General features: G+C 45.6%; 1 protein-coding gene across 3 annotated transcripts in view; it reads left to right on the top strand.

Annotated features, from left to right (window-relative positions):
* The first annotated feature begins 1,887 nt into the window (after positions 1-1,887).
* LOC134346087 (nuclear factor 7, brain-like) overlaps positions 1,888-19,408 on the top strand; it is a 33,018-nt gene continuing 15,497 nt past the window's right edge. Inside the window, exons 1-6 of one of the 3 annotated variants that reach the window (XM_063047390.1) lie at positions 1,888-2,334; positions 2,412-2,507; positions 3,322-3,555; positions 8,440-8,580; positions 9,643-9,665; positions 9,760-9,878. In XM_063047390.1, the coding sequence (XP_062903460.1) occupies positions 1,924-2,334; positions 2,412-2,507; positions 3,322-3,555; positions 8,440-8,580; positions 9,643-9,665; positions 9,760-9,878 (1,024 nt within the window). In that variant the 5' untranslated portion in view covers positions 1,888-1,923. The remainder of the gene's footprint in view (positions 2,335-2,411; positions 2,508-3,321; positions 3,556-8,439; positions 8,581-9,642; positions 9,666-9,759; positions 9,879-19,408) is intronic. The other 2 variants (XM_063047389.1, XM_063047391.1) reach the window with 2 other exon arrangements.

Raw genomic sequence — 19,408 nt, 5'->3', positions numbered from 1 at the left:
AGCCATCAGAAGTGGAGAGAGTGAGCGGTTTCAAGTTCCTGGGTGTTAAGATCTCTGAGGATTTAACCTGGTCCCAACATATCAATGTAGTTATATAAAGAAGGCAAGACAGTGATTATACTTCATTTGGAGTTTGAAGAGATTTGGTATGTCAACAAATACACTCAAAAACTTCTATAGATGTAACGCAGAGAGCATTCTGACAGGCTCCATCACTGTCTGGTATGGAAGGGCTACTGCACAAGACCGAAAGAAGCTGTAGAGGGTCGTAAATTTAGTTGGCTCCATTTTGGGTACTAGTCTACAAAGTATCCAAAACGTCTGAAAGGCCGTGTCCTTTATTAAGGACCCCCAGCACCCAGGGCATGCCCTTTCCTCACTGTTACCATCAGGTAGGAGGTACAGAAGCATGAAGGCACACACTCAGCGATTCAGGAACAGCTTCTTCCCCTCTGCCAACCAATTCTTAAATGGGCATATTGAATTCATGAACACTACCACTAGTTTTTCATATATATATATTATTTCTGTTTTTCCCCAATTCTTAATCTATTCAATATACATATACTGTAATTGATCTACTTATTTATTATATATATATATATATATAGTACTTCTATATTATGTATTGCATTGAACTGCTGCTAAGTTAACAAATTTAACGACACATACTGGTGATAATAAACCTGATTCTGATTGTGATTCTGATGTGCTGGAGGTTTTGGAGGATGATGTGTTGGATGCAGACACTTATGTGCTGGTAGGTTAGGATGAGAGGAACTCTATCACTGTTGAAGCAGAGGGAAGATGGGGTGAGCACAGATGTTCGGGAAATGGAGGAGATGTAGGTAAGGGCAACATCAGTAGTAGAGGAAAGGAAACCCTGTCGTTTGCAGAGGAGGATGTACCTGATGTTCTGAAAGGGGAAACTGCATTCTGGGAACAGATATCTTGGGAATGAAGGAATTTTGAAAAGTTACAGGAGACAGGGTGGGAAGAGGTATAGTCAAGATACCTGTGGGAATCAGTAGGTTTATAGAGTATGTCAGTTGACAGTTTGTTTCTAGAGATGGAGGCAGAGAGATGGGCAAAGGAGAGGGAGGTGTTTGAAATGGACCGAGTGAATTCAAGTGCAGGGTGGAAGTTAGTGGTAAAGTTGATGGAATTGACAAACTCAGCATGGGTGCGTGAAGCAGCACCAATGCAATCATTAACGTTTCTGAGGAAGATTTGGGGAGCGTTACTGGGGAAGGCCTAGAACATTGACTGTTCTATGTAGCCAACAAAGAGACAGGCATTTCTGGGACACATGCAGATACCCGTTGATAGCCCTCGAGTCTGGAGAATGTGGGAGGAGTAGAAGGAAAATTGTTGAGTATGAAGACCAATCCTTCCAGATGGAGGGGAACTGGTTTGTTCTTTTATTGAGAAAGAAATGTGGAGCTCTAAGGCCTTCTTGATGGGGGATAGAAGTTATAACTCGACATCCATGGTGAAGATGAGGTGGTCAGTGCCAGGGAATTGAAAATTGCTTTGGAGATTGAGGGTATGAGAAGTGTCGCGGATGTAGGTTGGAAGGGATTGAATTGAAGGGGTTAGAATGGAGTCAATGTATGAGGACACGAGTTCAGTGGGGCTGGAGCAGGCAGGGATATAGGCCAAATGTCTATCTCGCTTTTCAGGAATTGTCCCTTTCATTTCTGCCTCCGGGCTCCGGGTTCATTTATATTCAGACCTCTTTAATGTGTTTCTGATCCCACCGTGACGTGGAAATTGCCGTGATTCCTTCCCCGAGAACACTTGTAGCAACGTTATGTTCATTCCCGGGACTGCAGCGCATCTAGTGGACAATCGCAGTACTGCAGGGGTTCAGCAGCTCCGGAAAGTGAAAGGATCCTGAACCAGGAAGTCCCGAGAGTTAACATGGCTTCGAAAGAACAGGTCGAGAGTTTAACCGAGGAGGTAATTTGTCCCATCTGCCTGGATTTCTTCACCGAGCCGGTGTCACTGGAGTGTGGTCACTACTTCTGCCGCTCCTGTATCACACGGTGTTGGGAAAGGGAGGAGAGAAACTTCTGCCCGGAATGTAGAGAGGAGTTTGCAGACCGCAGCCTCACGGTCAATCGGGTTTTAGCAAATCTGTCTGAGAAAGTTCGAAAACTAAACCTGAATCCGAAAGAGAAGGAAAGTAAACTTCGCTGCGAGGAACATGAGGAAGAACTGAAGCTGTTCTGTGAGACGGACAAGACACTGATCTGTCTGATCTGTAGAGATGCACTGGAACACAAGTCTCACAACTTCATGCCGATTAAAGAAGCCGTTAAAATTTACAAGGTAAAAATAACCCGCTTTCGATCGTTTGTTAATGTTGTCTTTTTTTTTGTCTAATCCATTCATTCTTTAATTCCCAGGATCGGGTTAAATCTTCCTTAGACTCTCTCACAAAAAAGAAATCAGACTTTCAGGAAATGAAGCAGGAACAGAAAGAGAAGATTGCTGGAGTTCGGGTGAGGCTTCCAACCAGAATTTTCAATATCGTTGTGTAGTTTTTTTCCCCCCTTTAATGCAGAATAGCAGAGTATCGCAGCTCCAGTGCCCGGGGTTCGATCCAAACCTCTGGTGCTGTCTGCGTGGAGTTTGCACGTTCTCTGGGTGATCACAAGGGGCCAACACTGCCAAGAAATCATGGATGAGTGATTAATTTTCTACAGTAATTAACCCCGTTGAAGGGGGGTTGTGTGTGAATTAGGTGGGAGTTAATGGGTCAGTGAGGAAGACTGGGTTTCAGGGAAATGTGATCGAAGATCTGAGAGCCACTTACTTACTGCCTGTTATGCCCCTGGTGTTTAGGACGGCAATGACAGTCCTCCATCTCTGGCAGTGTTCACGTCATCATTGAACATGTCGGCAGCTACTTCTCGGTTTTCACTACTGTCAGTCATGCAGGTCCTGAGTGGAGACTCAGGAATAACATGACACTCAGATGTAGAAAGACTTTTCACTGTTTCCGTAACAATTTTGTTTCACCAGTCAGTATTGTTAGCCCTGAGCTGAACCCATCAACCTGGAGGACCAGTAGACCACTCTTACTCTGGCCTCTAGCCTTTGACCTGTTTGGCATGGGTGACCCTACCAAGAGTCAAAGCATAAAGCCCACATTCCAGCCAACAGAGTTCTTTGGGTCACTGAGGCACACAAGCCTCCAAACCCAACGGCAAGATTGTGGTCCTCTTGGATGATAATGGGCTGGATAGACCTTCCATATCATAAGGAAATACATCAGGGCCAAATAATAAACTAGACTCTCCTTTCATTTGACAGGAACAGTCACAAAGCGTTCAGTCTCACATCACATCCCAGTTTGCTGAACCGCGCCGGATTATCACCGAGAAAGAGCAGCACGCGCTCCGAGATCTCAGGGAAGAAGAGGAGAGGATTCTAAATCCAATGGAGAAAAATCTTCAAGTAATTCAAGAGAATTTAAATTCCATCCAGGAAGAAATCTCAAAGTTACAGGAACAGATGGATCAACAAGACAATATCATATTCCTCATGGTGAGAGATTTCAGTTTGTTTCTGTAAGACTGCACAGTCACAAAATGATGTATTTTAACTCAGTGTGGGATTTACAAATATTGTAGTTGTAAACTGATTTAAACCAGACAGATGTTTTGACTGTTCCGAATTGTTGTTGTTCCCAAACCAGCCTCCCATAACATCTGTACATCACAGGATGGGCTGCAACCTTCTGGGGAGAGTTCACTCTGATCGTAGCCCTGAGCCAGTGATCGGTTCTGTGATTCCCCATGTATAATATCCCGAGACACAGAATAACATCCCATGACAGACACAGACTGTGAGTGTGTCTGGTGTGAGGGTCTCTCTGTTAGAAACATAGAAAAACATACACCACAATACAGGCCCTTCAGCCCCCAAAACTGTGCTGAACATGTCCCTACCTTAGAACTACCTAGGCTTTACCCACAGCCCTCTATTTTTCAAAGCTCCATGTAGCCATCCAGCAGTCTCTTAAAAGACCCTATCGTTTCCACCTCCACCACCGCTGCCAGCAGTCCATTCCACGCACTCACCACTCTGTATAAAAAAACTTACCTCTGTCATCTCCTCTGTACCTACTTCCAATCACCTTAAAACTATGCCCTCTCATGCTAACCATTTCAGCCCTGTGGAAAAGACTCTGACTGTCCACACGATCAGTGCCTCTCATTATCTTGTACACCTCTATCAGGTCACCTCTCATCCTCTGTCACTCCAGGGAGAAAAGGCTGAGTTCACTCACCTATACTCATAAGGCATGCTCCCCAATCCAGGCAACATCCTTGTAAATCTCCTCTGCACCCTTTCTATGCTTTCCATGTCTTTCCTGTAGTCAGGTGACCAAGTGGGGTCTGACCAGGGTCTAATATAGCTGCAACATTACCTCTTGGCTCTTAAACTTAATTTTCATGAAGGCCAATGCTCCGTATGCCTTCTTAATCACAGAGTCAATCTGTGTAGCAGCTTTGAGTGTCCTATGGATCTGGACCCCAAGATCCCTCTGATCCTCCACACTGCCAAGAGTCTTACCATTAATGCTATATTCTGCCATCATATTTGACCTACCAAAATGAACCATATCACACTTATCTGGGTTGAACTCCATCTGCCACTTCTCAGCCCAGTTTTGCATCCTATCAATGTCCTGTTGTAACCTCTCACAGCCCACCACACTATCCACAACGCCCCTCCACACTATCCACAACAACCCCAACCTTTGTGTCATCAGCAAATTAACTAACCCATCCCTCCAGTTCCTCAACCAGGTCATTTATAAAAATCACGAAGAGTAGGGGTCCCAGAACAGATCCCTGAGGCACACCGCTTGTCACCAGCCTCCATGCAGAATATGACCCGTCTACAACCACTCTTTGCCTTCTGTGGGCAAGCCAGTTCTGGATCCAGAAAGCAATGTCCCCTTGGATCCCATTCCTCCTTACTTCCTCTATAAGCCTTGCATGGGGTACCTTAGCAAATGCTTTGCTAAAATCCAAAAACACTACATCTATGGCTCTACCTTCATAAATATGTTTAGTCACATCATCAAACAATTCAATCAGGCTCGTAAGGCACGACCTGCCTTTGACAAAGCCATGCTGGCTATTCCTAATCATGTCAGGCATCTCCAGATGTTCATAAATCCTGCCTCTTAGGATCTTCTCCATCAACTTACCAACCACTGAAGTGAGACTCACTGGCCTATAATTTCCTGGGCTCTCCCTACTTCCTTTCTTGAATAAAGGAACAGCATCCGCAACCCTCCAATCCTACGGAACCTCTCCCGTCCTCATTTATGATACAAAGATCATTGCCAGAGGCTCAGCAATCTCCTCCCGCACTTCCCACAACAGCCTGGGATACATCCCATCCAGTCCTGGTGACTTATCCAACTTGTTGCTTTCCAAAACTCCAGCACATCCTCTTCCTTAATATCTACATTCTCAAGCTTTTTAGTCCACTGCAAGCCATCCCTACAATCGCCAAGATCCTTTTCCACAGTGAACACTGAAGCAAAGTATTCATAAAGTACTTCTGCTATCTCCTCTGGTTCCATACACACTTTTCCACTCTCACACTTGATTGGTCCTATTCTCTCACACCTTATTGTCTTGCTCTTCACATACTTGTAGAATATCTTGGGGTTTTCCTTAATCCTGTCTGGCAATGCCTTCTGATGGCCCCTTCTTGCTCTCCTAATTTCATTCTTAAACTCCATCCTGCTAGCCTTATAATCTTCTAGGTTCCAATCATTACCTAGTTTTTTGAACCTTTCATAAGCTCTTCTTTTCTCCTTGACTACATTTACAACAGCCTTTGTACATCATGGATCTTGTACCCCACCATTCTTTCCATGCCTCATCGGAATGTACCTACACAGAACCCTACGCAAATATCCCCTGAACATTTGCCACATTTCTTCCAAATGTTTCCCTGAGAACATCTGTTTGCAACTTATGCTTCCAAGTTCATGCTTGATAGCCTCATATTTCCCCTTACTCCAATTTACTCCAATTAAACGTTTCCCTAACTTGTCTGTTCCTATCCCTCTCCAATACGATGGTAAAGAAGATAGAATTGTGATATCTATCTCCAAAGTGCTCTCCCACCAAGAGACCTGACATCTGACCAAGTTCATTTCCCAATACCAGATCAAGTACAGCATCTCCTCTTGTAGGCTTATCTACATATTGCGTCAAGAAAGATTCCGGAACACACCTAACAAATTCTACCCCATCTAAACCCTCACTCTAGGGAGATGCCAATGAATATTTGGGAAATTAAAATCTCCCACCACGACAATCCTGTTATTATTACTCCTTTCCCTATCTGCTCCTCGTTGTCTCTGTTACTATTGGGTGGTCTATAAAAAACACCCAGTAGAGTTAATGATCCCTTGCTTTTCCTAACTTCCACTAACAGGGATTCCGTAGACAACCCCTCCATGACTTCCTCCTTTTCTGCAGCCGTGACAATATCCTTGATCAACAGTGCCATGGTCCCACCTCTTTTGCCGCCCTCTCTATCCTTTCTGAAACATCTAAAGCCTGGCACTTGAAGTAGCCATTCCTGCCCTTGCACAATCCAAGTCTCTGTAACGGACACAACATCATTGCTTCAAGTGCTGATCCACGCTCTAAGTTCATCTGCTTTATCCATGCTACTCCTCGCATTAAAATAGACACATCTCAAACCATTGGACTGAGCGCATCCCTTCTCTATCACCTGCCTCTCCTCGCTTTCGCACTGTCTCCAAGCTTTCTCTGTTTCTGAGCCAACCTCCCTTTCCTCCGTCACTTCAGTTCGGTGCCCACCCCCCAGCAATCCTAGTTTAAACTCTCCCCCATAGCCTTAGCAAACCTTCCGCCAGGATATTGGTCCCCCTGGGATTCAAGTGCAACCTGTCCGTTTTGTACAGGTCACACCTGCCCCCAAAGAGGTCCCAATGATCCAGAAATCTTAAATCCTGCCCCATGCTCCAATCCATCAACCGCACATTTATCCTCCACCTCATTCTATTCCTATACTCACTGTCACGTGGCACAGGCAGTAATCCCGAGATTACTACCTTTGAGGTCCTGTTTCTCAACTTCTTTCCTTACTCCCTATAGTCTGTTTTCAGGACCTCCTCCCTTTTCCTACCTATGTCGTTGGTACCAATCTGTACCACAGCCTCTGGCTGTTCTCCTTCCCACTTCAGGATATTATGGACGCGACCAGACCCTGGCACCTGAGAGGCAAACTACCATCCGCATTTCTTTCCTGCGTCCACAGAATCGCCTGTCTGACCCTCTAACTACAGAGTCCCCTATCACTGCTGCCATCCTCTTCCTTTTCCTACCCTTCTGAGCCACAGGGCCAGACTCCGTGCCAGTGACACGACCACTGTTGCTTCCCCCAGGTAGGCTGCCTCCCCCAACATTACTCAAGCAGGAGTACTTATTGTTGAGGGGGACAGCCACTGGAGCACTCTCTAGTACCTGCTTCTTGCCCTTGCATTTCCTGACTGTTACCCACTTCTCTGTAAGCACAAAATAATCTGCAGATGCTGGGGTCAAAGCAACACTCACAACACGCTGGAGGATCTCAGCAGGTCGGGCAGCATCCGTGGAAAAGATCAGTCGACGTTTCGGGCCGAGTCCTGGCGAAGGGTTCCGGCCCGAAACGTCGACCGATCTTTTCCACGGATGATCCCCGACCTGCTGAGTTCCTCTGGCGTGTTGTGACCCACTTCTCTGTCTCCTGTGGTCCCGGGGTGACTACCTGCCTATAGCGTCTCTCTATCACCTCCTCACTCTGCCTCACCAGGCGGAGGTCATCGAGCTGCAGCTCCAGTTCCCTGACGCGGTCCCTAAGGAGCTGATGCTCAACCCACCTGAAGCAGATGTGGCCGTCTGGGAGGCCTGGAGTCTCCAGGACCTCCCACATCTGACACCGAGCACAGAAAACCGCATCACACACATACTTTCTGTCCTTATTTTAAACAGATAACTACAACCCTTTATTGCCGAAGCCCCGTTGAGCCAAAGCCTTCCCACTCTGTCTCCCACTACTCCGTCACCCGCTCTGTAAATATGTCTTCCTTTTAAACTCTTCCCGCTGTTCTCACTGGCCGACCCCCACATGTTTGCACAGTCGTGCCCCATTGAAACCACTGAAGAGATAACCGTCACCTTTTCAACTCTGCTCGCTTTTAAACTCTTCCTGCTGTTCTCACTGGCCGACCTACACAGGTTTGCACAGTCATGTCCCATTCAAACCGCTGAAGAAATAACCACTGTTATTTACCACCATTAACCACTGTTCATCAGTGGGAACTGAGGTTGAATTCCAACATGTGACCCTCACATCAGATTTACCATCTAAACACAAAATACTCTGCAGATGCTGGGGCCAAAACAACACTCACAACACGCTGGAGGAACTCAGCAGGTCGGGCAGCATCCATGGAAAAGATCGGTCGACGTTTCGGGCCGGAACCTTTCGTCAGGACTGAAGAGGGAAGGAGTGGTCTCCAGCCCCTCGGTATGAACATTGAATTCTCCAACTTCCGGTAATTCCCTCCTCCTCCCACCCCCCCATCCCAGTTTCACTCTGCCCCCTCCCCCAGCCACCTATCACCTCCCTCGTAGTTCTGCCTCCTTCTACTACCCATTGTCTTTTCCCCTATTCTTTCTTCACCTTTCCTGCTTATCCCCTCCCTGCTCCACCTCCCCACCCCTTTATCTTTCCTCTTACTGGTTTTTCACCTGGAACCTACCAGCCTTCTCCTTCCCACCCTCCCCCCACGTTCTTTATGGGGCCTCTGCCCCTTCCCTCTTCAGTCCTGACGAAGGGTTCCGGCCCGAAACGTTGACTGATCGTTTTCACGGATGCTGCCCAACCTGCTGAGTTCCCCCAGCGTGTTGTGAGATTTACCATCTATATCTGGTTTGTATCAGGTTTGGTGTTTTGGAGAATTTTGCACTGTCTTTTGTTTTTCAGAAATATTCTTCATCAGATTCTATCCCATTTTCCATCATAGACAGGTCTTTCAGTCCATTCTCTCCTATCAGCTTCCCTGCTTCACAAGCCTCCTCCCACCTACTCACCACACCCAGTAACAGTGACCCCAACTCCATGGTCCGTCATGTGTCTATGCAGCTTCCTTATTATATTTAAACTCTGCTGTTCCACTCCAACCACTCCTGTGGCAGTGAGTTCCACGTTCTCTTCACCACGTTTCTTGTGGAATTTATTAACGACTAACTGATGTTTTATCTTTGACTTTTTGTCTCTGCCCAAGCAGAAATATTTTCTATCAAATCCATTCAGAATCTTAAATTCCTCCCTTTGATCCTCCCTGACATCATATCCAGATAAAAATACACAACCATGTAAGTTCCTTCTCTCAGTTATGGTATAATTCTCATAAACATTCCTTGTACTTTCCCCCATGGTTCAATGACCCTCTTTTTCCATTCGTGTCAGTGGGAATGAGTTTAGTGGGAATTTTCAGCAGCTTGTAGTAACTTGGCTCAGATTCCTGCTGTCGGGATGCCGATGGTCCATCTCAATCAATTGAGATCTGTGTTTTATTTATTTCAGGAGGAAGCTCGTCGGAAGAGAAGGTAGGACATGGTCTTTAATGAAACACTCTGAATTTATAAAATAGTTCAAATATTACTGATGCTTAGTTTATAAGCATCTGTATAATTTTTACAGGATCAGTGACAATAGCCGGGCATTGTCAGTGAGAGGTGGTGCCCTACTGGTTGAAAAATTCGATCACCCCTATTTGCTTGACATAGTGTCGGAAGAAGTGATTGACAGCATTAAACAAGGTAAAACATAAGATTCATTTGTTCTTGTTTATGAGATACAACTAAGTTATAATTAGACACAAAATATGGCTGTAATTATAGGCTGATGGGAAACTATAGACAATAAGACATCGGAGCAGAATTAGTCTCTTTGGCCCATTGAGTTTGCTGTGCCATTTAATCATGGCTGATCCTTTCTTCCCCTCCTCAGCCCCTCTCCCCGGCCTTCTTCCTGTAACCTTTGATGCCACGTCCAATGTCCAATGCCCATGTCCATGTCCAATCAAGAATCTGTCGAGCTCTGCTTTAAGTACACCCAATGACCTGGCCTCCACTGCTGCCTGTGGTAATAAATTCATTAAATTCACCACCCTCTGGCTAAAGAAATTTCTCCGCATCTCTGTTTAAATGGATCTCCCTCTATCCTGAGGCTGTGCCCTCTTGCCCTAGATTCCCCACCATGGGGAACATCCTTTCTAAATCTACTCTGTCTAGGCATTTCAGCATTCGAAAGGTTTTAGTGACATCCCCCTCATCCTTCTAAATGCCAGTGAGTACAGAAATGTCAAACGTTCCTCGTATGATAACCATTTAGGGTGTTCTGCACAAGGACACCCAAGTCCCTTTGCATCTCAGATTTTTGGATTTTCTCCCCACTTAGAATATAGTCTGCAGATTTATTTCTACTACCAAAGTGCATGAGCATCATTTTCCAACATGGTGTTTCATTTGCCACTTTCTTGCCCATACTCCTCATCTGCCTAAGTCCTTCTGCAGCCTATCTGTTTCCTCAACACGACCTGCCCTTCCACCATCAGCTGAAAACATAGCAAAAAAGCCATCCATCCCATCATCTACGAGGGTGTTGATAATTTCGTGGCGTAAGGTCCATTTTCTCAGACAGTGCTTACTTGCAATTTTCAATTATCTGAAACAGAAATACCACAAAAGTTATTAACTTCAAACTTTCTGCATAATCACTCAAAGAGTTGAACTGCACGTGAATGTAACGAGAGCTGTATAACCCATCTCCTTCTATGTTAGGCCATGAACTTATCAATCACCCCTCGTAAGTCATTTATACACAGCATAAGTGGAAGTGGTCCCAACACCGACCCCTGTGAACACCAACAGGCAACCAACTAGGATGTGATAATTTTATTCCCACTCGCGCCCTCCTACCAATCAGCCAATGCTCTAAACATGCCAGTAACTTTCCTGTAATACCATGGGCTCTTAACTTGGTAAGTAGCTTCATCTGGCAACTTGTCAAAGGCCTGCTGAAAATCCATATATACAACATCCCCTTTATCTATCCTATGCGGAATCTCCTCAATGAATTCCAACAGGTTTGTCGGTCAAGATTTTTCCTTAAGGAACCATGCTGCATTTGTCCCATCTTGTCCTGCGTCACCAAGTACTCCATCACCTCATCCTTAACAATTGACTGCAACATCTTCCAAGGCACTGAAGTCAGGCTAACTGGTCATAATTCCCTTTCTGCTGCCTTCCTCCTTTCTTAAAGAGTGGAGTGACTTTTGCAATATTCCAGTCATCTGGGACCATAGCAGAGTCAAATGATTTTTGAAAGTCCATTACTAATGGCTCCACAATCTGTACCACTACCTCTTGCAGACCCCAAGTGTGCAGTTCATCTGGTCTGGGTCATTTATGTACCCTTAGGTCTTTCAGCTTTGTGGGCACCTTCTACCTTGTAAAATTAACTGCACTCACTTAGTTCTTCTGCCACCTCCTTGTCCCCCGTTATTACTTCTCCGGCATCATTTTCTAGCAATCCTACATCCATTCTCTATTATTTTTACATACTTGAAATAGCTTTTACTGTCCAATTTGATATTGTTTGCTGGCTTGCTTTCATATTTCATCTTTTCCCTCCTAATGATTCTTTCAGTTGCTCTCTGCAGGGTTTTAAAAGCTTCTCAGTTATCTTTTCCCACTCTTTTTGCTTTGTTGTATGCCCTCTCTTTTGGTTTTACATTAGTTTTGATTCCCTTGTTCTATTTTACCATTTGAGTATTTCTTTGTTTTTGAAATACATCCATCCTGCACTTTTCATTTTTCCCAGAAACTCACTCCATTGCTGCTCTGCTGTCATCCCTGCCACCAAATCCTTCCAAATTACTTTGGTCAACAGATTTCTCATACCACTGTAATTTCCTTTACTCCACTGTAATACTTCTATGTCGGACTTTACTTTCTCCCTATCAAATTACAAGTTGAACTCAATCATTTTGTAATCACTGCCTGCTCAGTAATCGCTTCCGGTTCATTACATAACACCAAATCCAGTAGAGCTGATCCCCTAGTAGGCTCAACGACAAACTGCTCTAAAAAGCCACCTCTTAAGCATTGAACAAACTCCCTCTCTTGAGATCCATTTCCAATCTGATTTTCCCAATGGACCTGCATATTAAAATCTCCCATGACGATCATAACATTGCCCTTCTGACATGCCTTTTCCATATTAGACTATAAGATAAAGGAGCAGAAGTAGGCCATTTGGGCCATCGAGTCTGCTCCGCCATTCAATCATGGGCTGATCCAATTCTTCCAGTCATCCCCACTCCCCTGCCTTCACCCCATACCCTTTGATGCCCTGGCTAATCAAGAACCTATCTATCTCTGCCCTAAACACACCCAATGACTTGGCCTCCATAGCCACTCGTAGCAAGAAATTCCACAGATTTACCGCCTTCTCATGAAAGTAATTTCTCCGCATCTCAGTTCTTTTTTCTGTGCGTGTGCGTGCATGCGCGTCTGCGTGTGTGCGTGCATCCATGATGATGTCTTTTTCATGGCTTTTTACAAGGCGCGGAGCGAGAGGGAGACTGTGTGGCGTGTCACTCCTCACACAGACATATTCACAATATTTTTCCTTTTATTTTACGAGGTCGAGTTGCGATCTCGACACTCAACATGGCACAGATGGAAGGCGTACTCGGGAGCGGACCCGACTGGTTTCGAACCCGGGAACCTCCGCTCCCGGGTCCAGCACCGATGTCATTGTACCACCAGCCAGCCCCGCATCTCAGTTATAAAAGGACGTCCTTCAATCCTGAAGTCGTGCCCTCTTGTCCTAGAAACCCCTACCATGGGAAATAACTTTGCCACATCTAATCTGTTCAGGCCTTTTAACATTCAGAATGTTTCTATGAGATCCTCCCTCACTCTCCTGAACTCCAGGGAATACAGCCCAAGAGCTGCCAGATGTTTCAAATACGCTAACCCTTTCATTCCTGGAATCATTCTCCTGAATCTTCTCTGAATCCTTTCTAAATATATCCTTTCTAAAAGAAGGAGCACAAAATTGCACACTATATTCCAAGTGTGGTCTCACGAATGCCTTATAGCGCCTCAAAATCACGTCCCTGCTCTTATATTCTATACCTCTAGAAATGAATGCCAATATTGCATTCGCCTTCTTCACAACCGACTCAACCTGGAGGTTAACCTTTAGGGTATCTTGCACAAGGACTCCCAAGTCCCTTTGATTCTCTGCATTTTGAATTCTCTCCTATTCTCTTGTAATCTGTGTTCCACATCCCAGCTACTATTGGGAGGCCTGTATATACCCTTGCATTTTCTTAACTCAGCCCACAAGGATTCAACATCTTACATTCCTATGTCAGATCTTTCTACTGATTTGATGCCATTCTTTGCCAGCAGAGACATGCCACCCCCTCTGCCTACCTTCCTGTCAGTCTGATGTAATGTGTAACCTTGGACATTCAGCTCCCAACTACAACCATCCTTCAGCCACGATTCAGTGATGGCCACAACATCATACCTGGCAATCTGTAATCGTGCAACAAGATCATCCACCTTATTTCTTATCCTCCATGCATTGAAATATAACACTTTGAGTACTGCATTTGCTACCCTTTTTGATTTTTCATCCCTAATGCACTGATACTCACCCTGCTGGTTGCAATTATGACCTGTCATCTGCCTGCCCTTCCTGACAGTCTGACTGCAGGCTATCTTTGCTTTTTTACCGTCCATCCTACCCTGAGACCCCTCACTCCATTTCCCACTCCCCTGCCAAATTAGTTTAAACCCTCCCCAACAGCTCTCACAAACCTGCCTGCGAGAATATTGATTCCCCTCAGGTCCAGGTGCACCTTGTCACTTTTGAACAGGTTATACCTCCCCCAGAAGAGATCCCAATGATCCAAGAACCTGAAGCACTGCCCCCTCCTCCAGTTTCTCAGCCATGCATTAATTTGCCAAATCATCCTGTTTCTACCCTCACTGGTGCGTGGTACAGGCAGCAATCGAGAAATTACTTCTCAACTTTCTACCTAGCTCTCTAAGTTCTCTTTCCAGGACCTCTTTTCACTGCGCTAACTGCCTATTTACATTTCCATTTCTCATGACAGACTCCCAGCTACTCACCTCCTGCAACTTTGTGGTGACTACTTTCCAGTAATTCAGATCAATTATCTCCTCACTCTCCTCTACAATCCGAAGGTCATCCAGCTGCTGCTCCAGATCCCTAATATAGTCTTCAGGGAGCTGGAACCGGATGCACTTCACACAGATGGTGTTCACTGGGAGACTCTGGTCTCCCAGGACTCCAACATCCAGCATGAAGAACACACAACAGCCATTTACTACATGAGGTACAGTAAGAGAAAAAAAAGGGAACTGTAACAGAAGCTTACCCAGAGAAATGCCTCTTTTAACGATGAAGCCTCCTTTGAGCCAAAGCCTGACACTCCTACTCTCACCACTGACCTAATCCCAACAATGGTCGCCCCGACAGTGGCCGCTCCACTTGTCCCTTCTGTACTTTTAAATAAGTGTCGCAAACCTGCTGGAAACCTCGTCACTGTGGCCTGCTCATGCCTCTGATTGGGTTGTCGGAATTGAAGATAATTCCGGCACCAACTCCACCTGTTGGGAAGCATCACTGTCACATGGTCAGCTGGAGATGTCAAATCCCTGAACAGACTGACACAGGGGCAACATACAACCAATACACGGCACTGTTATGTGAACCACTGCATCCTGATCCCATTCACACTGGACAAATACGCCAATGCATGAGTTTGAATCCCAACACAGTAGCTCTGGAATTAACATTCAATGAATGATATTAAAGGGGATAAAATCTGGTATCACTGTGGTGACAGGGATTGTCAGAAAAATACACCAGTCCTTCGTGCCACTCACCGTGTCTGACCTGTCCGTGACCGCAGTCTGATTGACTCAGCTCTGCCCCCTGCTGGACTCGCGAGTCTCACTGTTGTTATCAAACCACCACATTGTGTAAAGATGAAGCCACACTCAGGATGGAGGAACATCACCTTATATTCTGTCTGGGTAGCCTCCAACCTGATGGCATGAACATCGACTTCTCTAACTTCTGCTAATGCCCCACCTCTCCCGCATACCCCATCCGTTTTTTATTTTTATACACACATTCTTTCTCTCTCTCTCTCCTTTTTCTCCCTCTGTCCCTCTGACTATACCCCTTGCCCATCCTCTGGTTCCCGCACCCCCCCCGGACCTCCTGTCCCATGATCCTCTTATATCCCCTTCGCCAATCACCTGTCCAGCTCTTGGCTCTATCCCTTCCCCTCCTGTCTTCTCCTATCATTTTGGATCTCCCCTCCCCCCGCCACTTTCAAATCTCTTACTAACTCTTCCTTCAGTTAGTACTGACAAAGGGTCTCGGCCTGAAATGTCGACTGTACCTCTTCCTAGAGATGATGCTGCCTGGCCTGCTTTTTCTAGCATCTGCAGAACTCCTGTTGTCACCACATTGAAGCATCGTCAGACTGAGCCCGGACACACCGATCAGCATTGACCTCGGTGAACGATGGGAGAAGATCATGTAACCACCTGGCAAATCTCCCTCACACACATGCGCAAGCACAATTGATGGATTGTAGTCAGAGCCTCAGCATTGCACAGCATTACACACACACACTCACACACACACACACACACACACACAACAACAACAGTGATAAATACCCAGATGCACCAGCAGACTGGGACACATCGTCAGAGACGTAGACACAAATTTACGTTTAAGAATGAAATCTGCCACCTTTATCCAATCTGCCTGTTTTTGTGGCACTGAACTGCCCTCTGAACTGACGTCACACCAACAGTTCACAGTCAGACTCCAGGGTGAGATTCCTCAGGAGGATGATCTGGGAAGGGGTTTGGTAGATGTTGAACCCATGGCCCAACTCATCCATCCGGGCTAAGATGTCTTCTTGAGTAAGCCCCATTTCCGTGTGTTTGTCCCATATCCCTCTAACCATTTCTTATCCGTGTACCTGTCTAAATTTATTTTAAAATATTTTAATTAAACCATAGACTATAAGACTAAGATATAGGAGCAGAATTAGGCCATTTGGCCCATCGAATCTGCTCCGCCATTTCAGCATAGCTGATCCAATTTTCCTCTCGACCCCAATCTCCTGCCATCTCCCCATATCCCTTCATGCCCTGACCAATCAAGAATCTATCAACCTCTGCCTTAAATATACATAACGACTTGGCCTCCACAGCAGTTTGTGGCAAAGAATTCCACAGATTCACCACTCTCTGGCTACAGAAATTCCTCCACATCTACGTCCTAAAAGAATGCTTCCCCATTTTGAGACAGTGTCCTCTGGTCTTAGACTCTCTCACCATAGGAAACATCCTCTCCATATCCACTCTATCAAAGCCTTTAACCATTCGATAGGTTTCAATGAGATCAGCCCTCATTCTTCTGAATTCCAGTGAATACAGGCCCAGAGCCATCAAACGCCGCTCATATGACAAGCCATTCAACCCTGGAATCATTTTCATGAACCTCCTTTGAACACTCTCCAGTTTTAGCTCATCCTCTCCAAGATAAAGGGCCCAAACCTGCTCACAATACCCCAAGTGAGGCCTCACCAGTGCTTTATAAAGTTTCAACATTACATCCTTGCTTTAATGTTCTAGTCTTCTTGAAATGAATCCTAAAATCACATTTACCTTCCTCACCACAGACTCAATCTGCAAATCAACATTTAGGCAATCCTGCACAAGGACTCCCAAGTCCCTTCGCACCTCAGTTTTTTTATATTTTCTCTCCATTTAGAAAATAGTCAAGCCTTACATTTCTTCTACCAAAGTGCATAACCATACACTTCCTGACACTGTATTCCATCTGCCATTTCTTTGCCCATTCTCCAAAACTAAGTCCTTCTGCAGCTTCTCTACTTCCTCAATAGTACCTGCCCTTCCATCTATCTACATATCGTCTGCAAACTTTTTAACAAAGCCATTAATTTTCTCATCCAAATAATTGACATACAATGTGAAAAGAATCAGTCCCAACACAGACCCCTGTGGAACACCACTAGCCACCGGCAACCAGCCAGAAAAGGCTCCCCTTATTCCCACTCTTTGCCTCTTGCCAATCAGCCACTGCTTTGTCTCGGCTAGGATCTTTCCTGTAATACCGTGGGCTCGGAGCTTGTGTGGCACCTTGTCAAAGGCCTTCTGAAAATCCAAGTACACAACATCAACTGATTCTACTTTGTTTATCTGGCTTGTTATTTCTTCAAAGAATTCCAGCTGATTTGTCAGGCAAGATCTTCCCTTGAGGAAACCATGCTTACTATGGCCTATTTTATCATTTGCCTCCAAGTACCCTGACAACTCCTCCTTAATAATCAACTTCAACATCTTCCCAGCCAATGAGGTCAGACTAACTGGCCCAGAGTTTCCTTTATTCTGCCTCTCTCTTCTTGAACAGTGGAGTGACATTTGCAACTTTCCAGTCTTCCAGAACCACTCCAGAGTCCACTGATTCTTGAAGGATCATTACTAATGCCTCCACGATCTCTTCAGCCACCTCTTTCAGAACTCTGGCATGTACACCATCTAGTCCAGGTGACAGCTACCTTAATATCTTTCAGTTTCCCAAGAACCTGTTCTCTAGTAATGCTAACTTCACGCACAGCATGCCGCCTAACACCTGTAACTTCCACCATACTGCTAGTCTCTTCCACAGTGAAGACTGATGCAAAATACGTCTTCAGTTCATCCACACTTTCGTTGTCCCCCATTACTACCCCTCCAGCATTATTTTCCAGCAGTCCGATATCCACTCTTGCCTCTCTCTAATCCAGAAATTAGCATCTCCCGGGTACTAATTTCTGGATTGCTACCTGTGCCACGCGCCAGTGAGGGTAGAAACAGGATGATTTGGCAGATAAATGTGTGGCTGAGAAGCTGGTGCAGGGACAGGGTTTCAGGTTCTTGGGTCATTGGGATCCTCCTGGGGGAGGTATGACCTGCTCAAAAGTGATGGGTTGCATCTGAACCCGAGGGGGACCAATATTCTCGTGGGCAGGTTTGTAGGGGAGGGTTTAAACTAATTTGGTAGTGGGGGGAGGGGGCCAGAGTGAAGGGACTCAGGATAGGATGGATGGTAAAAATGTAAAGACAGCGTGCAGTCAGACTGTCAGGAAGGGCAGGCAGGTGATGGGACTCAGTTGCAGCCAACAGGCTGAGTATCAAAACATCAGGGATGCAGAATCAGAAAGAATAGCAAATACAGTCCTCAAGGTGTTGCACCTAAATGCACATAGTATAAGAAATAAAGTGGATGATCTTGTTGCACGATTACAAATTGCCGGGTAAGATAGACATAGACAGAGACATAGAATAGTACAGCACAATACAGGCCCTTCGGACCACAATGTTGTGCCGACCCTCAAAACCTGCCTCCCGTATAAGCCCCCACCTTAAATTCCTCCATATACCTGTCTAGTAGTCTCTTAAACTTCACTAGTGTATCTGCCTCCACCACTGACTCAGGCAGTGCATTCCACGAACCAACCACTCTCTGAGTAAAAAACCTTCCTCTAATATCTCCCTTCAACTTCCCACCCCTTACCTTAAAGCCACGTCCTGTTGTATTGAGCAGTGGTGCCCTGGGGAAGAGGCGCTGGCTATCCACTCTATCTATTCCTCTTATTATCTTGTAGACCTCTATCATGTCTCCTGTCATCCTCCTTCTCTCCAAAGAGTAAAGCCCTAGCTCCCTTAATCTCTGATCATAATCCATACTCTCTGAACCAGGCAGCATCCTGGTAAATCTCCTCTGTACCCTTTCCAATGCTTCCACATCCTTCCTATAGTGAGGCGACCAGTACTCCAAGTGTGGCCTAACCAGAGTTTTATAGAGCTAGTCATAGTCATATTTTATTGATCCCAGGGGGAAATTGATTAAATCATTACCTCGCGATTCTTGAACTCTGTCCCTCGACTTATGAAAGCTAACACCCCATAAGCTTTCTTAACTACCCTATCCACCTGTGAGGCAACTTTCAGGGATCTGTGGACATCTACCCCCAGATCCCTCTGCTCCTCCACACTACCAAGTATCCTGCCATTTACTTTGTACTCTGCCTTGGAGTTTGTCCTTCCAAAGTGTACCACCTCACACTTCTCCGGGTTGAACTCCATCTGCCACTTCTCAGCCTACTTCTGCATCCTATCAGTGTCTCTCTGCAATCTTTGGCAATCCT

The sequence above is a fragment of the Mobula hypostoma genome, chromosome 5 (assembly GCF_963921235.1).
Source record: "Mobula hypostoma chromosome 5, sMobHyp1.1, whole genome shotgun sequence".
NCBI lineage: Eukaryota > Metazoa > Chordata > Chondrichthyes > Myliobatiformes > Myliobatidae > Mobula > Mobula hypostoma.
This window is presented reverse-complemented; position numbering and strand designations above follow the sequence as displayed.